This window comes from Branchiostoma lanceolatum, chromosome 1 (genome assembly GCF_035083965.1).
Source record: "Branchiostoma lanceolatum isolate klBraLanc5 chromosome 1, klBraLanc5.hap2, whole genome shotgun sequence".
Lineage (NCBI taxonomy): Eukaryota > Metazoa > Chordata > Leptocardii > Amphioxiformes > Branchiostomatidae > Branchiostoma > Branchiostoma lanceolatum.
Window position 1 is genome coordinate 347,063 of NC_089722.1, and position 21,315 is coordinate 368,377.

At 43.4% G+C, this 21,315-nt stretch overlaps 2 protein-coding genes across 2 annotated transcripts in view; both read left to right on the plus strand.

The window, feature by feature from the left end:
• The window catches only part of LOC136428505 (glycine receptor subunit alpha-2-like), an 88,365-nt gene extending 74,482 nt beyond the window's left edge, over positions 1-13,883 (plus strand). Inside the window, exons 4-9 of the mRNA XM_066418074.1 lie at positions 7,808-8,028; positions 8,700-8,782; positions 10,648-10,782; positions 11,189-11,341; positions 11,848-12,213; positions 13,194-13,883. Of these exons, the coding sequence (XP_066274171.1) occupies positions 7,808-8,028; positions 8,700-8,782; positions 10,648-10,782; positions 11,189-11,341; positions 11,848-12,080 (825 nt within the window). The 3' untranslated portion in view covers positions 12,081-12,213; positions 13,194-13,883. The remainder of the gene's footprint in view (positions 1-7,807; positions 8,029-8,699; positions 8,783-10,647; positions 10,783-11,188; positions 11,342-11,847; positions 12,214-13,193) is intronic.
• On the plus strand, positions 12,148-13,475 carry LOC136448978 (uncharacterized). Its single transcript, XM_066448734.1, has 6 exons — positions 12,148-12,213; positions 12,323-12,376; positions 12,491-12,544; positions 12,646-12,699; positions 12,797-12,850; positions 13,194-13,475. The coding sequence occupies exons 1-6, from the start codon at positions 12,148-12,150 to the stop codon at positions 13,473-13,475; spliced, it is 564 nt and encodes a 187-aa protein (XP_066304831.1).
• Positions 13,884-21,315: the final 7,432 nt, after the last annotated feature.

The window sequence follows — 21,315 nt, forward strand, 5'->3', positions numbered from 1 at the left end:
CCCCGAGCTGCGAATGAATCACATATGTCACTATGATAACCATGGGAGGAATGGTCCTACACGTATCTACAAGTTTGTTTCCAAAGTCTCTTTTGCATCCTTCCGATGCGTTTTGACAGATGCTCAAATCTTATATAGCGCTTCCTCATTTTGAGTGACTTGACGAGAAAAAAGGCTCAATGTAAGATCAACTCATCATAGTTTTCCATCCATGAATAAACAACTCCTCTAGTGTTTAATTAGTAGGATCGCATTGAACGTGTCGTAGCTATGTCATATGAATAAGTGATATAGCAAAGTTCTTTTATTCACAATCAATTATTCATTTTTCGATGTTTCAATGACTGCCTGTCTTCTTCATCAGGGCAATACTGCTGGTTCACTGTGCACGGACGAAGATGCCAGGCAGTCATCGAAACGTTGGGTCATGTATATACTTAGCTGTGAATAAAATAACTTTGCTATTCAGTCATTGTCCAACCTGATGAAATCATTGACGTACATATAAATGGTTTGAGCATTACGTCTGTCATAGCAACGTGAGGAATTAAAATTGTATTTCTCTAAACGTATGTTGCCAAAATCGCTTCTGCTTTTTCCTAATTAGTATCAACTTCAGAACAAATTGACAGACAAACAGACGGCGAACACACAGAAGGACAAACAAGCAAACAGACATGCCGAACCCAACCCTCCTTGATACGTTGATGAAGGTTATACCGAGCCCCCCCCCCCCCCCCCCCCCCCCAACCCTGGGATAAAGTAAAGTTAGTAACCGGGTCAGTAACCGGGAGGTTATTCCCATGCTGCACCTCGGGGTAACCCGAGGAGAGTCTGCCCTGATACGAACCAGACTCCGGGGTCTTAGGGAGCAATCAAAGGAGACTTACGTTTGATGGATGACTTGAGAAAGTAAGAAGACAGGATACTTTCTCTCCCAGATTAAAGAAGTCTCGGCGTGTCCGATATCCCTTCCTTGTGAGGTGTAGGGAGCGGCCGAAGGTCCGTGTTCACATCTCCGTGCCGAATCCTTTTCCGCAGAGGATTCCTATTAGAGTGCTGGAACCTTATCCTCAGCCAGCATCCTTAAGAGTACCGTATGTCCGCAAGCAACCTTAAGAAGTGATTCATGGTCGACAGGACACGTTAAGACGTCTTTGCTCTCTCCGCATCTTAAACAGCTCAAGAAAAATCCTTGGAGGAACCGAAGAAATCTTAACGGTCTGCAACACCGGAAGTCGCTCTGAAGCGACCGTCCAAAAAGTAAGGACCACACAAATACAAGTGTATCCTCAAATAAACTTATTGAAAAAACCAAAACATATGATTGATGGGTATTAAGTTGTTTTTTTCTATAAGTCGTAACATTGGTTTTAGTATTTAGTTGCCACTAAATAAAAGCGTCGTCAACATATTGATATGATAGGTTAAAATCAGGAGCACCGGGATAAATGAATCCACGGGATGGTGGGAAATTAAACAGTTCTCCAACTCAACGAAAATCGACTCACCGGAGGCCACCCGATATCTCTTCCTTGGTTAGCTTATTACTCGCCCAGCGCCACAGTAAAGTTCAACCTGTGTAAGTCACTATAAAGCGACGTGTTTATCATGGCGGAGACAAAATATCGATTTTAAATAAGAACTGAGGCGGTGGCGGATCAGAACTGGTTTAAGCCGGATCTGAGCGGCCAAATTACGCACAGATCAAAGGGTAACCTTGGAATGGGCTCATAAGAAATATCTTAAGTCCATCTGGTTAATAGACTGACACGCAGCCGAGGCTGCCCAGCTAGCGAGCTGTTGTTAAGGGGAACTTTTGGGGTTCAGGTGGGAAAGGTTTCGGGCTAGCATATATCTTTATCGTTAAGTGTGGTGGGTTCTTTAACGTGCTCGGGGTGCTCAGTTTAAACCTGGATCTCCGGCTTCATGTCCCACCCGAAGGACTTCGACTCTTGAAGCGCGCAAATTGGGTTTTTAAATTGAATATATTTCGTATCTAAACGATGAAAATGTCATATTTTTCCGAAAGGAGATATGATGTAAGACGATGTATGTATGATGTGAAGACTGGTGTCAAACAAACATTTGCACCAGACCGGTTTTGCGCTTACAGAATCGTCAAACGTCCTATTTCAGTAACATAATCAAATTCTTATGTAACAGCAGGTAGGTATTGATAGGCAGTAGTAGTGGGCAACCTCAAACCAACCGTACACACTCACACCACATCTTCAGAAAAGAGGCTGTAGCCGCGTATAGTTCCCGTTTAGAACTTTATTCGAGCCCACACCGACATGTTTCGCCTGTGTGTGGCTTTCTCAAGGATCAGAGCTCGAATGAGCACAAGTACAGTGTGTTCTGGCTTTAATAGGCCATTAGTGCAAGATGCCCTAGGTGGCTTAACCAATCACATTACAGCGAATATCTTGGTAGTGCACTCTGTTTTTCTACAGTTCTAAATGCACTGACTACATGACCTCACTTGACCTCTATCAGTATGACTTCATCTATTGTTCTAGAACAATTACAATTGTCACAAAGGTCAATACATGTAAACAAAGAATAGAGTCCGTGTAGCTTCTAGCCTGTCTCTGCCTTTGCAACGGCTGTCTCTGGCGCTGGCGTCGTAGGAAGCTCTGGCGTATCTGCGCTGCAGGCTTTGGGCAACAGTGGCGGCGTCTTCAGACTCTCTTCTCTCGCTGTGGCAGTCTTGGACTGTGATGGTGGGGCAGTCTGCTTGTGCTCTTCTGGCGGCGGATGTTCTTCCAGCATCTTCTCTTGATGAAGGTTCTTGGGCTGGTGTACAGGATCTCCTCTGGGTCCGGAGCTCCAGAGCGATTCACCGGCGAAGTCGACTCCAATGTGGAAATTCAATAGGCAGTAGTAGTGGGCAACCTCAAACCAACCGTACACACTCACACCACATCTTCAGAAAGAGGCTGTAGCCGCGTATAGTTCCCGTTTAGAACTTTATTCGAGCCCAGCAGGTAGGTATTGATGACAGAAAAGGTTGGCGAATATTGCTAGTTATTGATTGAGCGATTTTGCTTTCGCGTTTGGATGTGATCAGCATCTTAAAACAGCATACTGCAGTTCTTACCGCGGAAACTAGGCGGCGTTGAGGTCAACGTCAGTAGGGCTAATGGTTAGAAAATATCTGTGACGTGACCGATGGAGACATTCATCAATTTGCTCACAAATGCTGCTTTTATGGTCGAATAAACGTTTTTCCAAAACAGGAATAAAGTCATCTATGCAGACTGCTACATTCACTGCAGATTGGCACAAAATTGCCACACCGCCGTCTGTACAAAACTGCCACACCGCCGTCTGTACAAAACTGCCACACCGCCGTCTGTACAAAATTGCCACACCGCCGTCTGTACAAAATTGCCACACCGCCGTCTGTACAAAATTGCCACACCGCCGTCTGTACAAAATAGACCGATCCCAAAGCCACGCCCCCTGTTCGATTTCGAACACCTCCGTCAAAAACAGGGGTTGACGGACCAAACATGGCCGCCGCGGCTAAATTGAAAATAATGCCCCTGTCTTTGGTTTAGCTTTTGTGGCACTGAAAGTCTTTCAGAGCGGGCCAAATAAGAATGCTATGTCTTCTTTGTTGAGGGGTGTATCCACCGGGTAGAGTTGTTTAAGGAGGGGGTAGGTGTAGTTGCGGTGAGAGCGTAATGTTTTTGGTCAGTGTTAAAGCGGTATGCGCCGCATAGCTTTCCTTTGTCGGTGGGCATCAGTGCCCAGTTTCTGACAAGCAGCCGATGCACGTGTAAAACAGGGTTCATATATCTGTGACAGGGTTCCCACTGTATTGACTGCATGCATAACAGCTGCATGGTATCTAGTAACTAAGAATTAAAATGCATCCTTTTACTTCCCTGTTCACTTTCAAGTTAAACAGTTTCACACACCAGTAACTGAAGATACGAAACTTTGCGCTAGCGGACTTTGTAGTAGTCAGCATGTGGTACAAGCTTCCTCTCCTTGAGTGCCCGATCTATTTTCTTTTTAAATTCGTTTTTGTTCTGGGCCTGCATTCAACCAATACAATGGAAAGCCTATCCCAGATATACGTACCCTGCTTTACACGTGCCATCTCTGTCCAACTAGCGCTGTTCTTGACGGAGGTGGGCTGAATAGAACAGGGGGTTCTATGGGTCTTCTAATCGTTCGATATGGTGTTCGACAGGATCGGTCTATTGCCACACCGCCGTCTGTACAAAATTGCCACACCGCCGTCTGTACAAAATTGCCACACCGCCGTCTGTACAAAACTGCCACACCGCCGTCTGTACAAAACTGCCACACCGCCGTCTGTACAAAACTGCCACACCGCCGTCTGTACAAAACTGCCACACCGCCGTCTGTACAAAACTGCCACACCGCCGTCTGTACAAAACTGCCACACCGCCGTCTGTACAAAACTGCCACACCGCCGTCTGTGCAAAACTGCCACACCGCCGTCTGTACAAAACTGCCACACCGCCGTCTGTACAAAACTGCCACACCGCCGTCTGTACAAAACTGCCACACCGCCGTCTGTACAAAACTGCCACACCGCCGTCTGTACAAAACTGCCACACCGCCGTCTGTACAAAACTGCCACACCGCCGTCTGTACAAAACTACCACACCGCCGTCTGTACAAAACTGCCACACCGCCGTCTGTACAAAATTGCCACACCGCCGTCTGTACAAAATTGCCACACCGCCGTCTGTACAAAACTGCCACACCGCCGTCTGTACAAAACTGCCACACCGCCGTCTGTACAAAACTGCCACACCGCCGTCTGTACAAAACTGCCACACCGCCGTCTGTACAAAATTGCCACACCGCCGTCTGTACAAAATTGCCACACCGCCGTCTGTACAAAACTGCCACACCGCCGTCTGTACAAAACTGCCACACCGCCGTCTGTACAAAATTGCCACACCGCCGTCTGTACAAAATTGCCACACCGCCGTCTGTACAAAACTGCCACACCGCCGTCTGTACAAAACTGCCACACCGCCGTCTGTTTGAGTCTGGCGGGATGGCGCCGGGCCAGGGTATCGGGTGACTTGCAGGGTAACTTGATATCCGTGTGAAAAACGGTATGGACGTCTCCTCATCTTAAGTTAATTTCAAGTTCAAAGGATCTCAAGACGTATAGCGGCCTTGGGGAGCCACCTTCAATTCGGTTCAGTTATGTTAGATACAAGGAGGGCTTGATTAGAGGAGTTGTGAGATGAGTGTAGCTGCACTTGTAGTTGACCTGAGGAGACCGTACAATTATTGCCTTTGCAGCGCTGGGCTGTTAACATTCCATTTTTCCTGGGAACATTTTTCTCCAGAATTTCCTTATTTCTTTACTCTGTCGTTAAGTGTCCGACAAGGATTATAACTCAAAACATTTTGGTATCGCAGTTTACCATTTCATAGTACTTACAGAGGAAATTGATCTCTTGTTATTTTTGTTTCGATTTCATTAAACAGCTTGCCTCAACACTGATCGAAAACTGCTTTCCACTAAGGTTCTAAAAACACGTTAGTCAAGCCATACAGGAACAAAGACAAACAAAATACAATCAATCAATCAATAACGAAACCGCCATCATAGTCATTAAATAAACCCCTCCATCCCTGACCTTGACCGCGCATTTATCGACCTTAGGGAAGCATTTCGTCGAACTGACATTTCCTTCCGACTGGCTAGAAGACATGAAACATATTTATTATCCCCGACATTGATTCCTGCCCACTACAGACGTTAGCGGTGCCCGGGTTTCGCAGCGGTGGCATGTTGTCTAGACGGCCGGCTCCTGCCGTTTTCTCACGGTATCTAATTACATTCAACCATCCAACATGGCGGACAGTACTTACGTCACAGACACGTGAGCGCAAACGTGGGCGGTTTGGCAGAAGTGACTGCTGTATTGACCGGCCGCCTGCTTATAGCTTTCTAGCGGCATCGCATTACATTTAAGCATCAAATATGGCGGACATTACTCACGTCATAATCACGAGGGTGCAAACCTAAACATCATAATCCCCGCCATTGAATCTCCCCTGCCAAAACACATGATGTGAATATATATTTTTCAAGACGAGACCATCCCTGTAGCACAGGCAGCCGAGTTGTGGCACTATTTACCATGTATCATACGTCAGAAACCATCAGTGGAGAGTCATACAGTTGCTACGTACGTCTGTCCAGCTTTGAGACTGATGACGGTGATGATCATATGTCATAAGAAATGTAGCTAAACTCATGACCTATAAGATCTTGGCGCGATTAGCATAGTTTTGAATACGAGCTTTGCCCGTGTTCATAAGCAGCGACGTTTCGTTATGCTATGTATTGCCTAAGTGCCTTATTGTCGTATTCAGTGTAATTGTAATGTTAGTGGTCCGCAACATCAGCTTGTCTGCCTGGCGTTCCACTGTGTATTGTATTGTTGCAATTTTGAATAAAGATAAAGACGTTCCGCCCAGACCAGGCGGCTCCTGTCCGCGTCAGTCCGCCGGGCAGAACGTCGGGAAACCGGCCGGTGTTGGAGTGATGAGAACCTCTTCTGAAATAAAATCTTGCTTGATTAAAAGGCCCGCCTGTACAAGGAACCTGTCACAGGTACGAGCGGATATGAAATCTGTCCGTGCAGGAAAATCAAGCAGATATGATAACGCGTAGACAATGTTTATAAAAAAATATGACGGAGCGGAGAATGTTTCTTTTTTACTTTCGACAACTCTGGAGCCAAGAAACTTTGCAACGAACTTTGTAGCAAATAGCTGATAGTGAATCCAACTAAAGTCAAAGTCAAACGGTAATGTGAAAAATATATCAAAATGCATCAAAACGAAGGAAAACTCATAACTGACAATTTCCCCAAAGTCAATTTGCTCGGAGCCGACAGGTTATGAGACATTTCAGAGTCAATCAGCCATTGTCTGGGTTTGTAAGACACTTTGCAACAAAATTTGTAGCAAGTAACTAATTGTGGATTCAAGTAAAATCAAAGTCAAGCGATAATGTGCAAATATATCACTGCATCAAAACGCAAGGACGACTCGGGGAAACTCATAACTGACAATTTCCTAAAGTTAATTTGTTCCGAGCCGACAAGTTATGAGACATCTCAGAGTCAATCAGCCATTGTCTGGGTTTGTTATAGTCTAAGTTATTACAAGCTAGTCAAACTCCGACAGGCCGCGATTGTCGCGATGTGCATCAAACTCCTGTCAGACAAAGATAGCTGTACAGTGTATGGATCCACGGGTAGGGGGAGGGGGGTAGAAACATCCGTCTGCCCTGAAATCAGGACTGGTTGGCAGGCATAATTACGGAGGTTCCTGGTAAATCGCTTATGGAGCAGATTAACAAGAGCTGGAGTATGAAATGTGCATCCCTTTGTTAGAAAAATAATGAAAAATAGTATCGATGAAGGAAGATCGTGTACTGCCCTGGGTAACTACTACGTCATTTCCGGTTTACTGGTTAGTTTCCGATGTGATCGGTTGAACACCAACGCAGTTCTCTCTCTATGTTGATGAAGGTCAGACATCCAGGTAATAAGATACGCCAAATGACAATTACTCAAGCAACTAGATAAGATTTTGAGACGGTCAAACAGCTAGTTCTCAAAGGCTATTCGTGCCACAACCTACCCGAATATTTGAGAGGCAGACATGGACTTCAAACATATATTACAATACGATGTCGTCTATATAGACTTTTAACAACGCGACTCTTGTTTATTTTACTGCCCCTTCACCCCCGTCTCCCTCCGCCTAACCCCACTCACCACAGGACTACATCATCAACGTGTTCTTCCGCCAGCGCTGGAACGACCCCCGCCTGTCCTTCACACGGTTCAACGAGACGCTGACGCTCGACGCAAGTGTTGTCGGGAAGATCTGGGTCCCGGATGTGTTCTTCGTCAACGAAAAGGGCGCGAATTTCCATGACGTCACGACGGCGAACCGGATGCTGCGAGTGGACCCGACGGGCACGATACTGTACAGCACAAGGTACGGAATCTACAATCATGTATTTGGGTCCGACTTATCTATTTCTGTCTATTAGAGGTCCTACCAACCGTGCAGCCGCGTTCAACAACGAACATTTGATTCTTATAAGAAACTAGTCGTACAAACATCTCTAATAGATGATGACGATAATCTCTTATGTCTTATTGTACTATTCAATCGGCCTGCAGCTTTTTTTTGCCAGTCTGCTGATCGCCATTTTTATTTTGACTCGGTACCGCCAGTCATCTTCGACAGTCAGACAGTCATCTTCGTTTTGCGAAGGACTACCAAGGTACCGCCATCTTTGTTTAGTCCTTGAATTGACCGCCATCATTGTTTTGTCCTTGGATTGACCTCTATCTTTGTGTCTCAAGGTTGACCTTGACCTTGACCCATGGACAGGCAGCAGTGCGGGCTCAAGATTGGTTAGAGTAAAGCGTTAGGATTAGTTAGTGTTAATGTTAGGGTTAGTGTGAAGCTGTTCTGTTTGGTTGCTGATACCCGCCATGTTTGTGTCCTCAGGTTGACCTTGACGCTGGCCTGCCCTATGAACCTGTACCGGTTTCCCATGGACAGACAGCAGTGCAGGCTAAAGACGGGTTAGAGTTAGCGTTAGGGTTAGTGTGAAGCTGTTCTATTGTTACTGATGGCCGCCATGTTTGTGTCCCAAGGTTGACCTTGACGCTGGCCTGCCCTATGAACCTGTACCGGTTCCCCATGGACAGACAGCAGTGCGGGCTCAAGATGGAGAGCTGTAGGTAGAGCTTCTCTTCGATTCTGTTGGATCACAAACAAACTCTATAGTTTAGGAGAGACCTGCATGGAGGAGGTATCATCTTCGTTCTAGCTTATAATAGATTATTTGATATCACCTTGTCACTTTTATTCTTATATAACTGAAGTGTCAAATCTCTCACCTGCGATTCCAAAAGAAGCTTCACTACTGAATAAAAACATTGTTTTCTACACAACCAAGAGCTTTAGTCAACCGACGTTTTGGTGACCATCTGTCACCTTCTTCGAGGCAATTCTGACTGGTTCACATTGCAATGCAGCACAGGTGTCGCTGGTTATAGATACGTTCCCAAACGCAAAGTATCTACATATATCCAGTCACAGGGAATGAAATCACAATGCGGTCCCAAACGTACAGAAGTGTAACACATACAGAACTGACGAGTCTTTTTATTCATTGACTTTCCAACGTGATGACGCTATTAACAGAAGCTGTAACTACTTCAATGGATGTTCAAATTCAAGGACATTTCATTCAGCGCCGAGAAGGGCACCGTTTATCTAACACCAACCAGTCTAGGCAGCCGGTGCCAAACGACGCGCTGTTGATTAAAATGATCGATGAAAAACCCTCCACGGCTGCCCCGACGACTCGTCTATTCGCTGCCGACCTTTCCCGGAACGTGTGTTTAACTGTGTAATAACGTTCCGGGCCGCTAAGACTGATCCGACATGTGTGGGTTGTCTTTTCGAGTGTAATGCCTTTAGAATAACGCTAACATACGGCCTGAGAAGAAAGGGCTCCTTTGGTAAAAGTGTGTTACCAAAGAGGAAGCATCATGATGATCTTTTCGAGGGCTTGATGTTCGGGGCGGTGTGAAATGTCAGGGTACCGTGGCGAGGGTATTCATGTGATTATGGGAGTGAAAGATTAGTTCCACATCCAAGTAGGATAATGTGTGTTTTGGATGGGAGATCGATTCAATGTATTTCGCTACACACCACAAGAATAGGAGGAAAATATGTTGTTTTCCTTGGTCAAATGGATTCTACCCTGTCATTGTTTCTGCCAAATGACCTGGAATTTGCAATGACATGTATTGAGCGTGCAAATACTCCAAACGTTTTTGTTGTGTCAGAATGGATATGCAGCAGTTGCTCGCAAATTTTCCCTACGCATCGATGGATAGAAATTTAAAAAAACTTTCAAGCTAAAATTGTACAAAATGAACGATGAAATTATTGCGTTTTAAACTCTTTCCGTGGTAAAGGAATGAATGTGAGCGATCGTCTCTCTTCCTGATCTCTTTAGCCAAAGTCAAGTTCAAATATCCACAACAATACTTTCTTAACATGACAGGGGCATGTACCACAGCATTTCTCCTTAGAGGGGCAAAATGTGCCACCAAAGATGACATACATATATTGTAACATAGGCTTATCATAGGCCACAACAACCCGAGCCTCACTTTGATGCATGACCCCAAGCTGACCCCTGGAAATTCAAAATGGCCGCCGTAACTGGCTTATTATTATTACAGATTATTCACGAAAGTATTCGAAATCTCCAAAAACGTTTCTAGATTAAGAAATACACAGAAAGTCATATTCCTTTTGAAATCTTCCAACCCACTCATAATTGAAAGTGTGGGACTTTTTATTTTCCACTGCTTTCAGAGAAGAAATCAAATCCCGCATTAGTACCGTAGATATAGAAACTTACTGTAGACTAGCAATATTATAGCATTATCTTGTATCACATGGATATCTTTTGTTTAACTTTATATTTGTACTCCGACACTGTTGTCAACATGCAATTAGCCTGCGGGCATGAATTTGCAATAAACTTTGATAATTGCTCTCATCCGTTCCCGCTGTCCCCAGACGGGAAGACGGAGGCTGACATCATGCTGCACTGGAAGTGGACCCGGCCCGTGGAGTTCGACGCCTCGGTGGAGCTGCCGCAGTTCTACGTGGAGAACATCAGAACCAACAGGACAGTGCAGAACTACAACACAGGTATAGACAAATGCTATTCACGAGAAAAATGTGGTAGGAATCCGGTTAACCATTATAGACGTATAGATTATTGGGGTCTTTTTGTACACAAACATGTTTATTGAGTTTATTGAGAATATCCATTAGTGATGTGCCCTAAGATACCACTAGTCTTCCTGGACTAGGCATAGCATTACATCTCTGGCTTGTCTTCGCTCACGAAGATTTCAGGGGTACATTACATACAATGACAACGACAACATAACCATGTACTCTTACCTGTCAAATCGTCTGAGACATGAAAGCCGCAAGGTCAAGCCATCCAAAATGGCCGACTATACTTACGTTACAGTCACGTGAGTAGTGACACCCAATAGGATTTGAACACGTAATAAAGCTTAATGATGACGTAAGTTGTTTACTCCAGGACAGTACACGCGGCTGACGGCGACCTTTGACCTGCAGCGTCAGATGGGGTTCTACCTTATCCAGGTCTACATTCCCACAATGCTCATCGTCATCCTGTCCTGGGTGTCCTTCTGGATCAACATCGAGGCTGCGCCGGCCCGGGTTGCCCTGGGTAACCACACGTCATTTCCGGTTTTACTCGCCATTTTGCCTGCCATTTTCTCAGTCATAGTCATTTTAGTCAAGCTTTATTGCACAACAATCGTAACAGATCCAACGTATGGCAAATTATTTAAAACAGTTCTTAACAGTAATTCTTGATAGGTTTGTAGACCAACAGAACTGGATAAATCATTCATTATTTCTAATTTGCATACAGTCTGTTTCGTAGCAAAACGATAAGCTCCAAGCAGATGTAAGGATTTGGCTTCTTCTTGATGTCTTACGACCGTTTTTGTAATGTTTAGTATCTTTTGTGGTATTGATGCACTAATCACTCTTATAGGAACTATTAAGCATGCAAAAGATCAAAATAAGATATAGAGATTGAAATCATACAAGAAAAACATCCGATTCCTTACATCTGCTTCGAGATTATGAATCATTATTTTTGGCGAAGTCCCTGGAGCGAGGCATTTCCAAACTATTACGTCATCAGTTCCTTGTACTCCCTCCCAGGAATCACCACGGTGCTGACCATGACGACGCAGGGATCGGCGCAGGGCGGTGACGTCAAGGTGTCGTACGTCAAGGCCATCGACATCTGGCTGGCGGTGTGCCTGCTGTTCGTCTTCGCCGCGCTCATCGAGTTCGCGGCCGTGAACTTCATGTCGCGGCAGGACAAGAACAACGACCGCAGGAGACAGGAGAAGGAGGAGGGGGAGAAAAGCGAAGTGAGGACGTTTCTGTGAATGTTAATGTGTCTGTCTGTCTGTCTGTCTGTTTGTTTGTTTGTTTGTTTGTCTGTTTGTGAACTTCATGTCGCGGCAGGACAAGAACAGCGACCGGAGGAGACAGGAGAAGGAGGAGGGCGAGAAAAGCGAAGTATGGACGTTTCTGTGAATGTTAATGTGTCTGTCTGTCTGTCTGTTTGTTTGTTTGTTTGTTTGTTTGTTTGTTTGTTTGTCTGTTTGTGAACTTCATGTCGCGGCAGGACAAGAACAGCGACCGGAGGAGACAGGAGAAGGAGGAGGGGGAGAAAAGCGAAGTGAGGACGTTTCAAACGATTATCTATGTGTCTGTCTGTCTGTCTGTCTGTTTGTTTGTTTGTTTGTTTGTTTGTTTGTTTGTTTGTTTGTTTGTGAACTTCATGTCGCGGCAGGACAAGAACAACGACCGGAGGAGGCAGGAGAAGGAGGAGGGGGAGAAAAGCGAAGTGAGGAAATTTCTGTGATTGTTTATGTGTCTGTCTGTTTTTTTGTTTGTTTGTTTGTTTGTTTGTTTGTTTGTTTGTTTGTGAACTTCATGTCGCGGCAGGACAAGAACAACGACCGGAGGAGGCAGGAGAAGGAGGAGGCCGAGAAAAGCGAAGTGAGGACGTTTCTGTGATTGGCTGTGTTTTTGTTTGTTTGTTTGTTTGTTTGTTTGTTTGTTTGTTTGTTTGTTTGTGAACTTCATGTCGCGTCAGGACAAGAACAGCGACCGGAGGAGACAGGAGAAGGAGGAGGGGGAGAAAAGCGAAGTGAGGACGTTTCCGCTATTGTTTGTTTTGTCTGTGAACGTTCTGTCGCTTCAAGATAAGAGCAACAACCGGTGGAGGATGGAGAGGTACGGGGTGAAGTGAGGAGGTTTCTGTGATTATTGATTCTCTGTGTGTGGTTGTTTATTTGTTTGCTTGTCTGTTAAGCAAAAAAATAATAGCTGTCTTTAATTTATCAAACTGCAGTTAGTGAAATGAAGGAAAGAATGAAAAGAAAGAAGGATGGAAGGTCGGAATAAATTAAGAAACGAAGCGAAGGAAAATAGATATTTTACAGTACAATTCTGCCGTGTTTTTCACAGCCTGAATCAATTTTTGTTTTCAGAACGGAAAAGTTATTCCACAGCGGAAGGAGGATTACGCCACCTTGCGGCAGCGCACATGGTTGCACCACGTAAAGAACGTCAGTATAAAAGAAGAAGCGCCCCCTAGCCTGGACACGAAGAGCGAGAAGTGCAGCGGGCAGCAGAGGCCGCCACCCGAGCGGGAACGGAACAAGTCCATGGACCGCGCCAAGAACCTGGACCGCCTGTCGCGCGGACTGTTTCCGCTAGGGTTCTTCCTCTTTAACCTGATGTACTGGAACACGTATCTGCTGCTCTTGTGAGCCTGCCAGACAAGATTGCCTGATGTTCCCCTGAATTCAAATTGTCCAGTCTCTGAAATCTTCATAAAGCGCAGAGAAAATATTAACTATTATACAGCCAGTGTGCTGCAAGATGCTTCTGCGATGAACCATTGATTCCTCCGTGACACTAGAAGTTGAAAGTTGTGCATATCACTTCTGTGCGTGTTTTGATCATAAACCGCCAGATGTCGTCGTTTCTTTGTACACACTTGACTTGTCCACTTCTCATGAACATTTTGTCAAATCTCCGTGAGAAAATTTCCTTTACATACGAGATTCCATCCTGTATGGTGCGAGCTGCTTTTGCAATAAACGATCGATTGCTTAATTTATACATGTACATGGCACTCGGGTGTAAGAGGAATAAATATTGAAGTCCCTTCGTTATCCACTTTCACTTCTGTGTGCAGTTTGTGTGTAGACCGCTAAATAGCGTTGTTGCTTTGTCGTAGATCAACGATGACTTTCTTCCACACTTTTTGACTTTTAAAGGTAATAGATGGGAGTGATTGGAACTTACCTTACTGGCCAAATTTATCACCTTGATAAAAAGTCCGTCCTTGTAGAGTTACTGACGATGTGTCTTTTTATTCTAGTTTCTTCGACTTGTTTGAATATCAGAATAAGGCTACACATTTTTTCCAGCGTTTTTAGAAATATTCAATGTAGAATTGAACGAGAGTCCGACTTAAAGTCTGTGGACTGGGAAGAAAACTAAAATCTGACTAAATCACTCCCGCTTAAAGAACCGAGACATGAACTTAATCTGGTCCCAACTCTTTATTTCTATGTTGAACGTTCAATCAATTATTTTTCTAATCAAGAAACACCAAATGAGATAGGTGTGGCCTAACGGTAAGAAATCGCACATCTATAACTTTACATCAACTTCGACTTCCTCTGAACTTACCGGAAAAAAAACTGTAACCGACTTCTCCCTAGAATGTTGATAACATAATAATGACACGCCTTGTCTTCCATTCTCACACGACGTGTTCTCAATAAAGTCTAACTTTTTTCCCGTTTTGTCTCGTCTACAAGGTTGAATGTGTTTGCATTGTGGTTGGCCGTCAGAGCATTATGATATACAATCGATCCCTCGTATTGGTAAAATGCTAAGGAACGTGTCATTTACTACAGGACCTGCGTGGTTTTCCATTGATTGAATTGAAAGTTATATACAACTAGAGTTCCATGACCTCATACCTTCGCCAAATGATTTTAACCTTTATGACTGACGTATTAGGAGTGTTTCTCATCAATAATAAATCATACCAGATGATTGTCTAAAAATGTAACACGGACAAAGTATCAGCTTGACAAATTATGAGCTTAACAAAGAAGGTTATGCTAATATTTATCATCAATTATGCAAAAGAGGCCCTTATTAACATAATTTGATTCAGCGATGTTAACATTCACATAACTTCCCAATGCCACAAAAAAGTATTAAATGTTTGAAATTGCCGTCATTTGCCAGTGTGGAATAATACAAGTTACTCATTAAGTATGCAAATAAGGCCCACATTTGCATATTTTCTACCTATTAACAGTCCTCTCTTCCCTAGTTACAATTTGAATATCATATCATGGAACAAATCGGATTTTAAAGTTGCCTCATTAATTATGCAAATTCGAATCTGATTTGCATAATTATTGTCCAGTCATACTAAGCATCACACAAGCTATCCACATACCAAAAATGATGACCATCCATCAAGGCCATCTTGTTATAGTAGTTTCTCATTAATTATGCGAATGAGGTCTTCATTTGCATAGTTCATATCAATTGATATTTTTTTCTCTTCCTCAGTTACATATGTCACATGTTTCAGAGTCCTATCATGGAATTTGGCGGATGTATAAACTTTCCTCATTAATCATGCAAATTAGATACTGATTTGCATAAAAGATGTCTAATCATGTACATCATCACTCAAGCTATCTACCTACCAAAAATCATTACCATCCATCAAGCCCTTCTTGAGTTATTCCCTTTCAAAGTTAGACGCAAAACCTGCTCCTGCAGTTCCAAAAAAGCCGCTAGGGGGCCCAAACCTACACCACTTACTCTCTGTCCAAAGATCTATCTACCACTCAAAAATAAGTTCCATAGCATGTCCAGAACACGAGATATCAAACCAGGAAGTTCCGCTGTTTGTTTGTTTGTTTTATTCGGATCTCCATTAGTGTTCAATTATTACAAATCTTACACTATTCTTCCTGGAGTCCACATTAAATACATTAAAATCAAAATACATGGAACAAAACAGATACAAATAGACAGTCATGAACAAAATCAAATGTGATATGTACAAGATATCTACAATAGATAGACAGTAATGAACAAAATTAAATGTGGTGCAATAAAGGAGCATGAAAAAAGAGCCGAAAAGAGCATGAGAGGTCAGAGGTCAACTTGAAATACATAGGTACATATGTTCAACTACCACCAGTATTGTAATGGCTTGTTTGTGTAGTTTTGTGTAATCAGTGTTTTTTTTAGGAATTTTTTTAACAGTGAAGGTGCGGATGCTTTGATGTGTTGTGGAAGTTCCGCTGCAGTACCGTAAGAAGCCGCTAGGGGGCCCAGAATCTAATCGTTTTTAGGTCTCATCAAAACCTACCAAGATACCAAATACCAAGACAATCCATCAAGGCGTTCTTGAGTTATTCTGTGCCACAACAGACAAACAGACAAGCAAACGCTACCCTCTGCATAACCTTCTCGGCGAAGGTAAATATACAGATTTCCAGCCAGTGTGCTGCAAGATGCTTCTTCGATGAACCATTGATTCATCCATAACACTAGAAGTTGAAAGTTGTGAAGATCACTTCTGGGCATGTTTTGATCATAAACCGCCAGATGTCGTCGTTTCTTTGTACACGCTTGACATGTCCAATTCTCATGAACATTTTGTCAAATCTTCATGAGAAAATTTCCTTTACATACGAGATTCCAGCCGGTATGGTGCGAGCTGCTTTTGCAATAAACGATCGATTGCTTAATTTATACATCATGTACATGGCACTCGGGTGTAAAAGGAATAAATATTGAAGTCCCTTCGTTATCCACTTTCACTTCTGTGTGCAGTTTGTGTGTAAACCGCTAAATAGCGTTGTTGCTTTGTCGTAGATCAACGATGACTTTCTTCCACACTTTTTGACTTTTAAAGGTAATAGATGGGAGTGATTGGAACTTGCCTTACTGGCCAAATTTATCACCTTGATAAAAAGTCCGTCCTTGTAGAGTAACTGACGATGTGTCTTTTTATTCTAGTTTCTTCGACTTGTTTGAATATCAGAATAAGGCTACACATTTTTTCCAGCGTTCTTAGAAATATTCAATGTAGAATTGAACGAGAGTCCGACTTAAAGTCTGTGGACTGGGAAGAAAACTAAAATCTGACTAAATCACTCCCGCTTAAAGAACCGAGACACGAACTTAATCTGGTCCCAACTCTTTATTTCTATGTTGAACGTTCAATCAATTATTTTTCTAATCAAGAAACACCAAATGAGATAGGTGAGGCCTAACGGTAAGAAATCGCACATCTATAACTGTACATCAACTTTGGCTTCCTCTGAACTTACCGGAAAAAGACTTGTAACCGACTTCTCCCTAGAATGTTGATAACGTGATGACGACACGCCTTGTCTTTCCTTCTAACACGATGTGTTCTCAATAAAGTCTAACTTTTTTCCCGTTTTGTCTCGTCTATATATGGTTGAATGTGTTTGCATTGTGGTTGGCCGTCAGAGCGTGATGATATACAATCGATTCCTCGTATTGGTAAAATGCAAAGGAACGTGTCATTTACTGTAGGACCTGCATGGTTTTCCATTGATTGAATTAAAAGTTATATACAAAAAACATCAGAAACCACGGTGTTCATTAGACTTTTAAATCCACGATGCGGTTGCTGGCCTTGTGGCCTGTATCCTTCCTTTTCGTCCATGCTGCAGACAGGCTGCGCCTCATGCAAGGCCAGAGAATCGCATTTCGCGATTGCTAATGAGTGACTATACAGTAGCTGGTAGATGTGCATGCGCAGAAGGCTGATGATCCGATTCCTATTGGCCATCTAAACGACATCCGAGAAGGTTTGATTTTTACTTTGACTGAATTTCAATAACGAAACGTTCAAGCCATGGCACAGAGGCTGACTTTCCTTGCTTCGCAAGTTGACCACCGTAATAAAACATTCCGTCCTCCTTGTAGAATGACTGAATATTCCCCATTGTGAGATGATCGAAATTCGACATTAATTTGACGGTCGTTTTTGCCACTTTTCCCGCGGCGGCCGGGAGCGGTACTGCAGATTAGGCTCTCACGGGGGGCGTAGTCCCAACTTGTAGATAGGTAACGGTAATAGTTAATAATACATGAATATCCTTCTATACAGAACATTGGGTTGAAAGTCAGGCAACAGGTCCAGATGCCTTGTCTTCACTTAGAACTACCTTTAAGACTTAAAAAAAAAGAAACAAGAGTGACGTAAAAAGGATCGCTTTTCAGGCGCTGATAGTGGAGTCTACTCATCAAATTGGCATCGGCTTGTTTTGGACGTCGTTTTAGGCGTTTTTGTCGACAAGAAAATTGCGCAAAACTTGGACTTTGGTACAAGAGAAATATCCGCTTCGGTAACTCTTCCGCATAAGGCCAGTGTCGGACTTCCGGGTTCGGTGTCCGCAGAAGATATGAGATATTTGTCTCCACAAGTGGTGAATATGACATCCGAGACACAAGGCGGCATCCCAGGAGCATCTTTTACCGCCCACATTCTCGTCACGTGACAAAATGTCGTTTTTCCCAACCGGGCTGGGCGTGAAGGTAACCGATAATTTGTTTTCAATCAACAGTCGACTAGGACTAGATCACCAACCATACAGCAATTTATATAGTGCCTTCAATGTATCTATTTGTCTTTCTATCTCACTCTCTCTATCTTCCTGTCTCCCTCTACCTCTCTCTCTCTCTCTCTCTCTCTCTCTCTCTCTCTCTCTCTCTCTCTCTCTCTCTCTCTCTCTCTCTCTCTCTCTCTCTCTATATATATATATATATATATATATATATATAAATGTATGTAATATATATAGATATATAGCTATAGCTATCTACATCTATCCATATATCCTCTTACTTGTGATGGTAAAAAACGGAATAACTTGCATTACTTGCCAATTACATCACATTGAAGCCCGTCCTCCTTGTAGAGTTACTGACGTTGTGTCGTTGATGTAGTTTCTTGGCCTGATATGTTCGTAGCCAGATATAACTATTTGAATAAGGCTACACTCATCTATTCTCCTGCGTTCTTGGAAAATTTCAAGCAATAATTAAGAGAGATCCTGATTTGAAATCTGAGGGCTGGGAGGCAACCTTGAATCAGACCATATTCACTACAGCTGAAAGAACGGTTAGCATTAGTCGGAGCCCGACTTGAAATCTGACTTAATTCGCTATAACTTAAAGAACGGAGACTCAAACTTTACCTGGTCCCCACTCTTTTTTTTATCTTGATCTTTCAATTATTATTTTTTTTCAGCAAATTAGTTTGGTGTGGCCTAACGGTAAGGAATCGCGCCGCTAGAACTGAGCATCAACTTCGACAACCTCGGAACTTTCCGGAAAAAACTGCCCTGTTGTAGCCAACCTCTCTCTAGAACCGATAACGTGATGACGACACGCCTAATCTTCCCTTCTAGCGCGATGTGTTCTCAATACAGTCTAACTTTTCCCCGTTTTGTCTCATCTACATGGTTGAAATTTGTTTGTGATATGCCTTCAGAGCGTATGATATACACCAGACCACTCTTATAGGTAAAATCTGAGGGAACCACATCATTCATGACCTGAAATTCCATTGATCGCTTTGTTAAATGTCTACCAATTTGTCATTCATGATTCAAAATGGTCACACTTTCGAAGTTAAGGCAAAATAAGCCTTCAAAATCCAAACCCCTTTGCGAGTCTGTCGCAATTTGCCATTCCCGAAAAAACTGAAGTTTTTGATGGTCGCTTAGCTACTTTTGTTGTGGCGGCCGGGACCGGTACTGCAGAATAGGCTCTTATGGGGTCTGTAACCCCCGACGTGTATGCTATATACAAACCATCAGAGAACACTAAACACTTGAGACTATAATCTAGAATCTAGCAAAGCTACCGAATTATCTTGAGGTATTCCTGGTGCATAAAACATTCAATAACCAGTTTATACGTCAGTCTTTGATCTATAGAGACGAACATATTCTCCCACCTCTGCCTACAATGGTTCTGTTGACATGAAGATATCGTTTCTTTCAACACCTTTTGACTTCAGGTCTTGTAGGCGAACCAGACCAACAACATCGTCACCTCACCTGCGGGCACAAACGTCATCCAGGTGAGGCGCCGCGGGGGGGTTTCAAATGCATTTCAGAAATTTGGACGACATTTACGCTAGGTGACGTCTCATCAGAAAGTAACCACCTTTTTGCGGTGTCGAGACGTTAAGAAGTGATTGCGAAAGGCTGAAGTTTCTTGCACAGCATCCAAGTTTAACGAGAACTCAATTTTGCCATGACCGATGCAAGTAACAATCACTCCGAGTTTGATCTTCAGTCTTAAAACATCAGATATTTATATGTTCCCCATCCCTGCATACAATGGTGATGTTTACATGAATATATTATCTGCTCCAATGGTTTCGGTTCATTGGGTCGACAGCGTTGCACCTCACCTGCGGGCACACACGTCATCCAGGTGAGGAACCCTACATTAACATTGTGAGGATTTTGGGAGTCAAATATATTTGAGAAAATATGACAGTCGCGAAACTGTCGAAATGTGCGAAATTAGTTTGAAACATTCCCATGATCCCGCTAGGTTGTACAGTTGCGACTGCTTTAGACGGATCCTTCACAATGTAAAAAGTTATTGTTTTTAGTGCGTTTCATGTTGGGATAAAAGTGGAATGAGGTTGAGGTGTGGGGAGGGCAAAAGCGTGTCTGAATTCTGTGCACTAGCTGGTTAAGTGGCTAAACGCTGCTCAAAACGCCAGTGTGACAGAAATGCAGATTTTTGGCCCATGTAATTACATCGAGCGCTGTGTGTGTCGGTATGTGCTTGTATTGTTATAATTGACCTTAAAGGTCACCTGCGACACCCTGGAGCATGTTTAAATGTCATTATCGTGCGATGCGCGCCATATTGACTCCACCAAACAGATGACACAAACGTCAATACGACAAGAAAGTACAGGACCTTTTGTCAGACCGCAACACCTACCTCCCTCTAAAGAAGGACCCAACCAACAGATTTAAGACTAAGATCACAGCTGTACTGAAAGACTTAGAGGAGAAAAAGAAAGTCATTGACAGAAAGACTTATCTGAAGATCCATCCAACTGGGGAACAACCACCAGCTTTCTACGGACTTCCCAAAATACATAAGAAGGATATCCCACTACGCCCTATTGTGTCCAGCATTGGATCTCCGACCTATGACCTGGCCAAGTTCCTCGCTGAGATCATAGGACGGTTAGTAGGCATATCTGAACACCACATCAAGAACAGCGGGGATTTTGTCAACAAGATAAAGGACATTCGGGTTGAGAAAGACGAGATAATCACATCCTACGACGTGTGCGCACTCTTCACCTCCATACCTCCGAAGGGAGCGGTAGCCGTGGTAAAGGACTTCCTTGACTCTGACACCACCCTGGGAGAGAGAACCAACCTATCTACTAAATAAATCTGTGAACTCTTAGAACTCTGCCTGGGAAGCACTTACTTCGTCTACAACGGACAGTTCTACCAACAGTTGCATGGTTGCGCA

Excerpts from the sequence above, each read along its gene's own strand:
- LOC136448978 (XM_066448734.1), top strand. The coding sequence starts at position 12,148 with ATGTCGCGGCAGGACAAGAACAGCGACCGGAGGAGACAGGAGAAGGAG. Across the intron at positions 12,700-12,796 it reads AGGAGGCCGAGAAAAGCGAA|GACAAGAACAGCGACCGGAG; the intron begins GTGAGGACGTTT and ends ATGTCGCGTCAG. Across the intron at positions 12,851-13,193 it reads AGGAGGGGGAGAAAAGCGAA|AACGGAAAAGTTATTCCACA; the intron begins GTGAGGACGTTT and ends TTTTGTTTTCAG.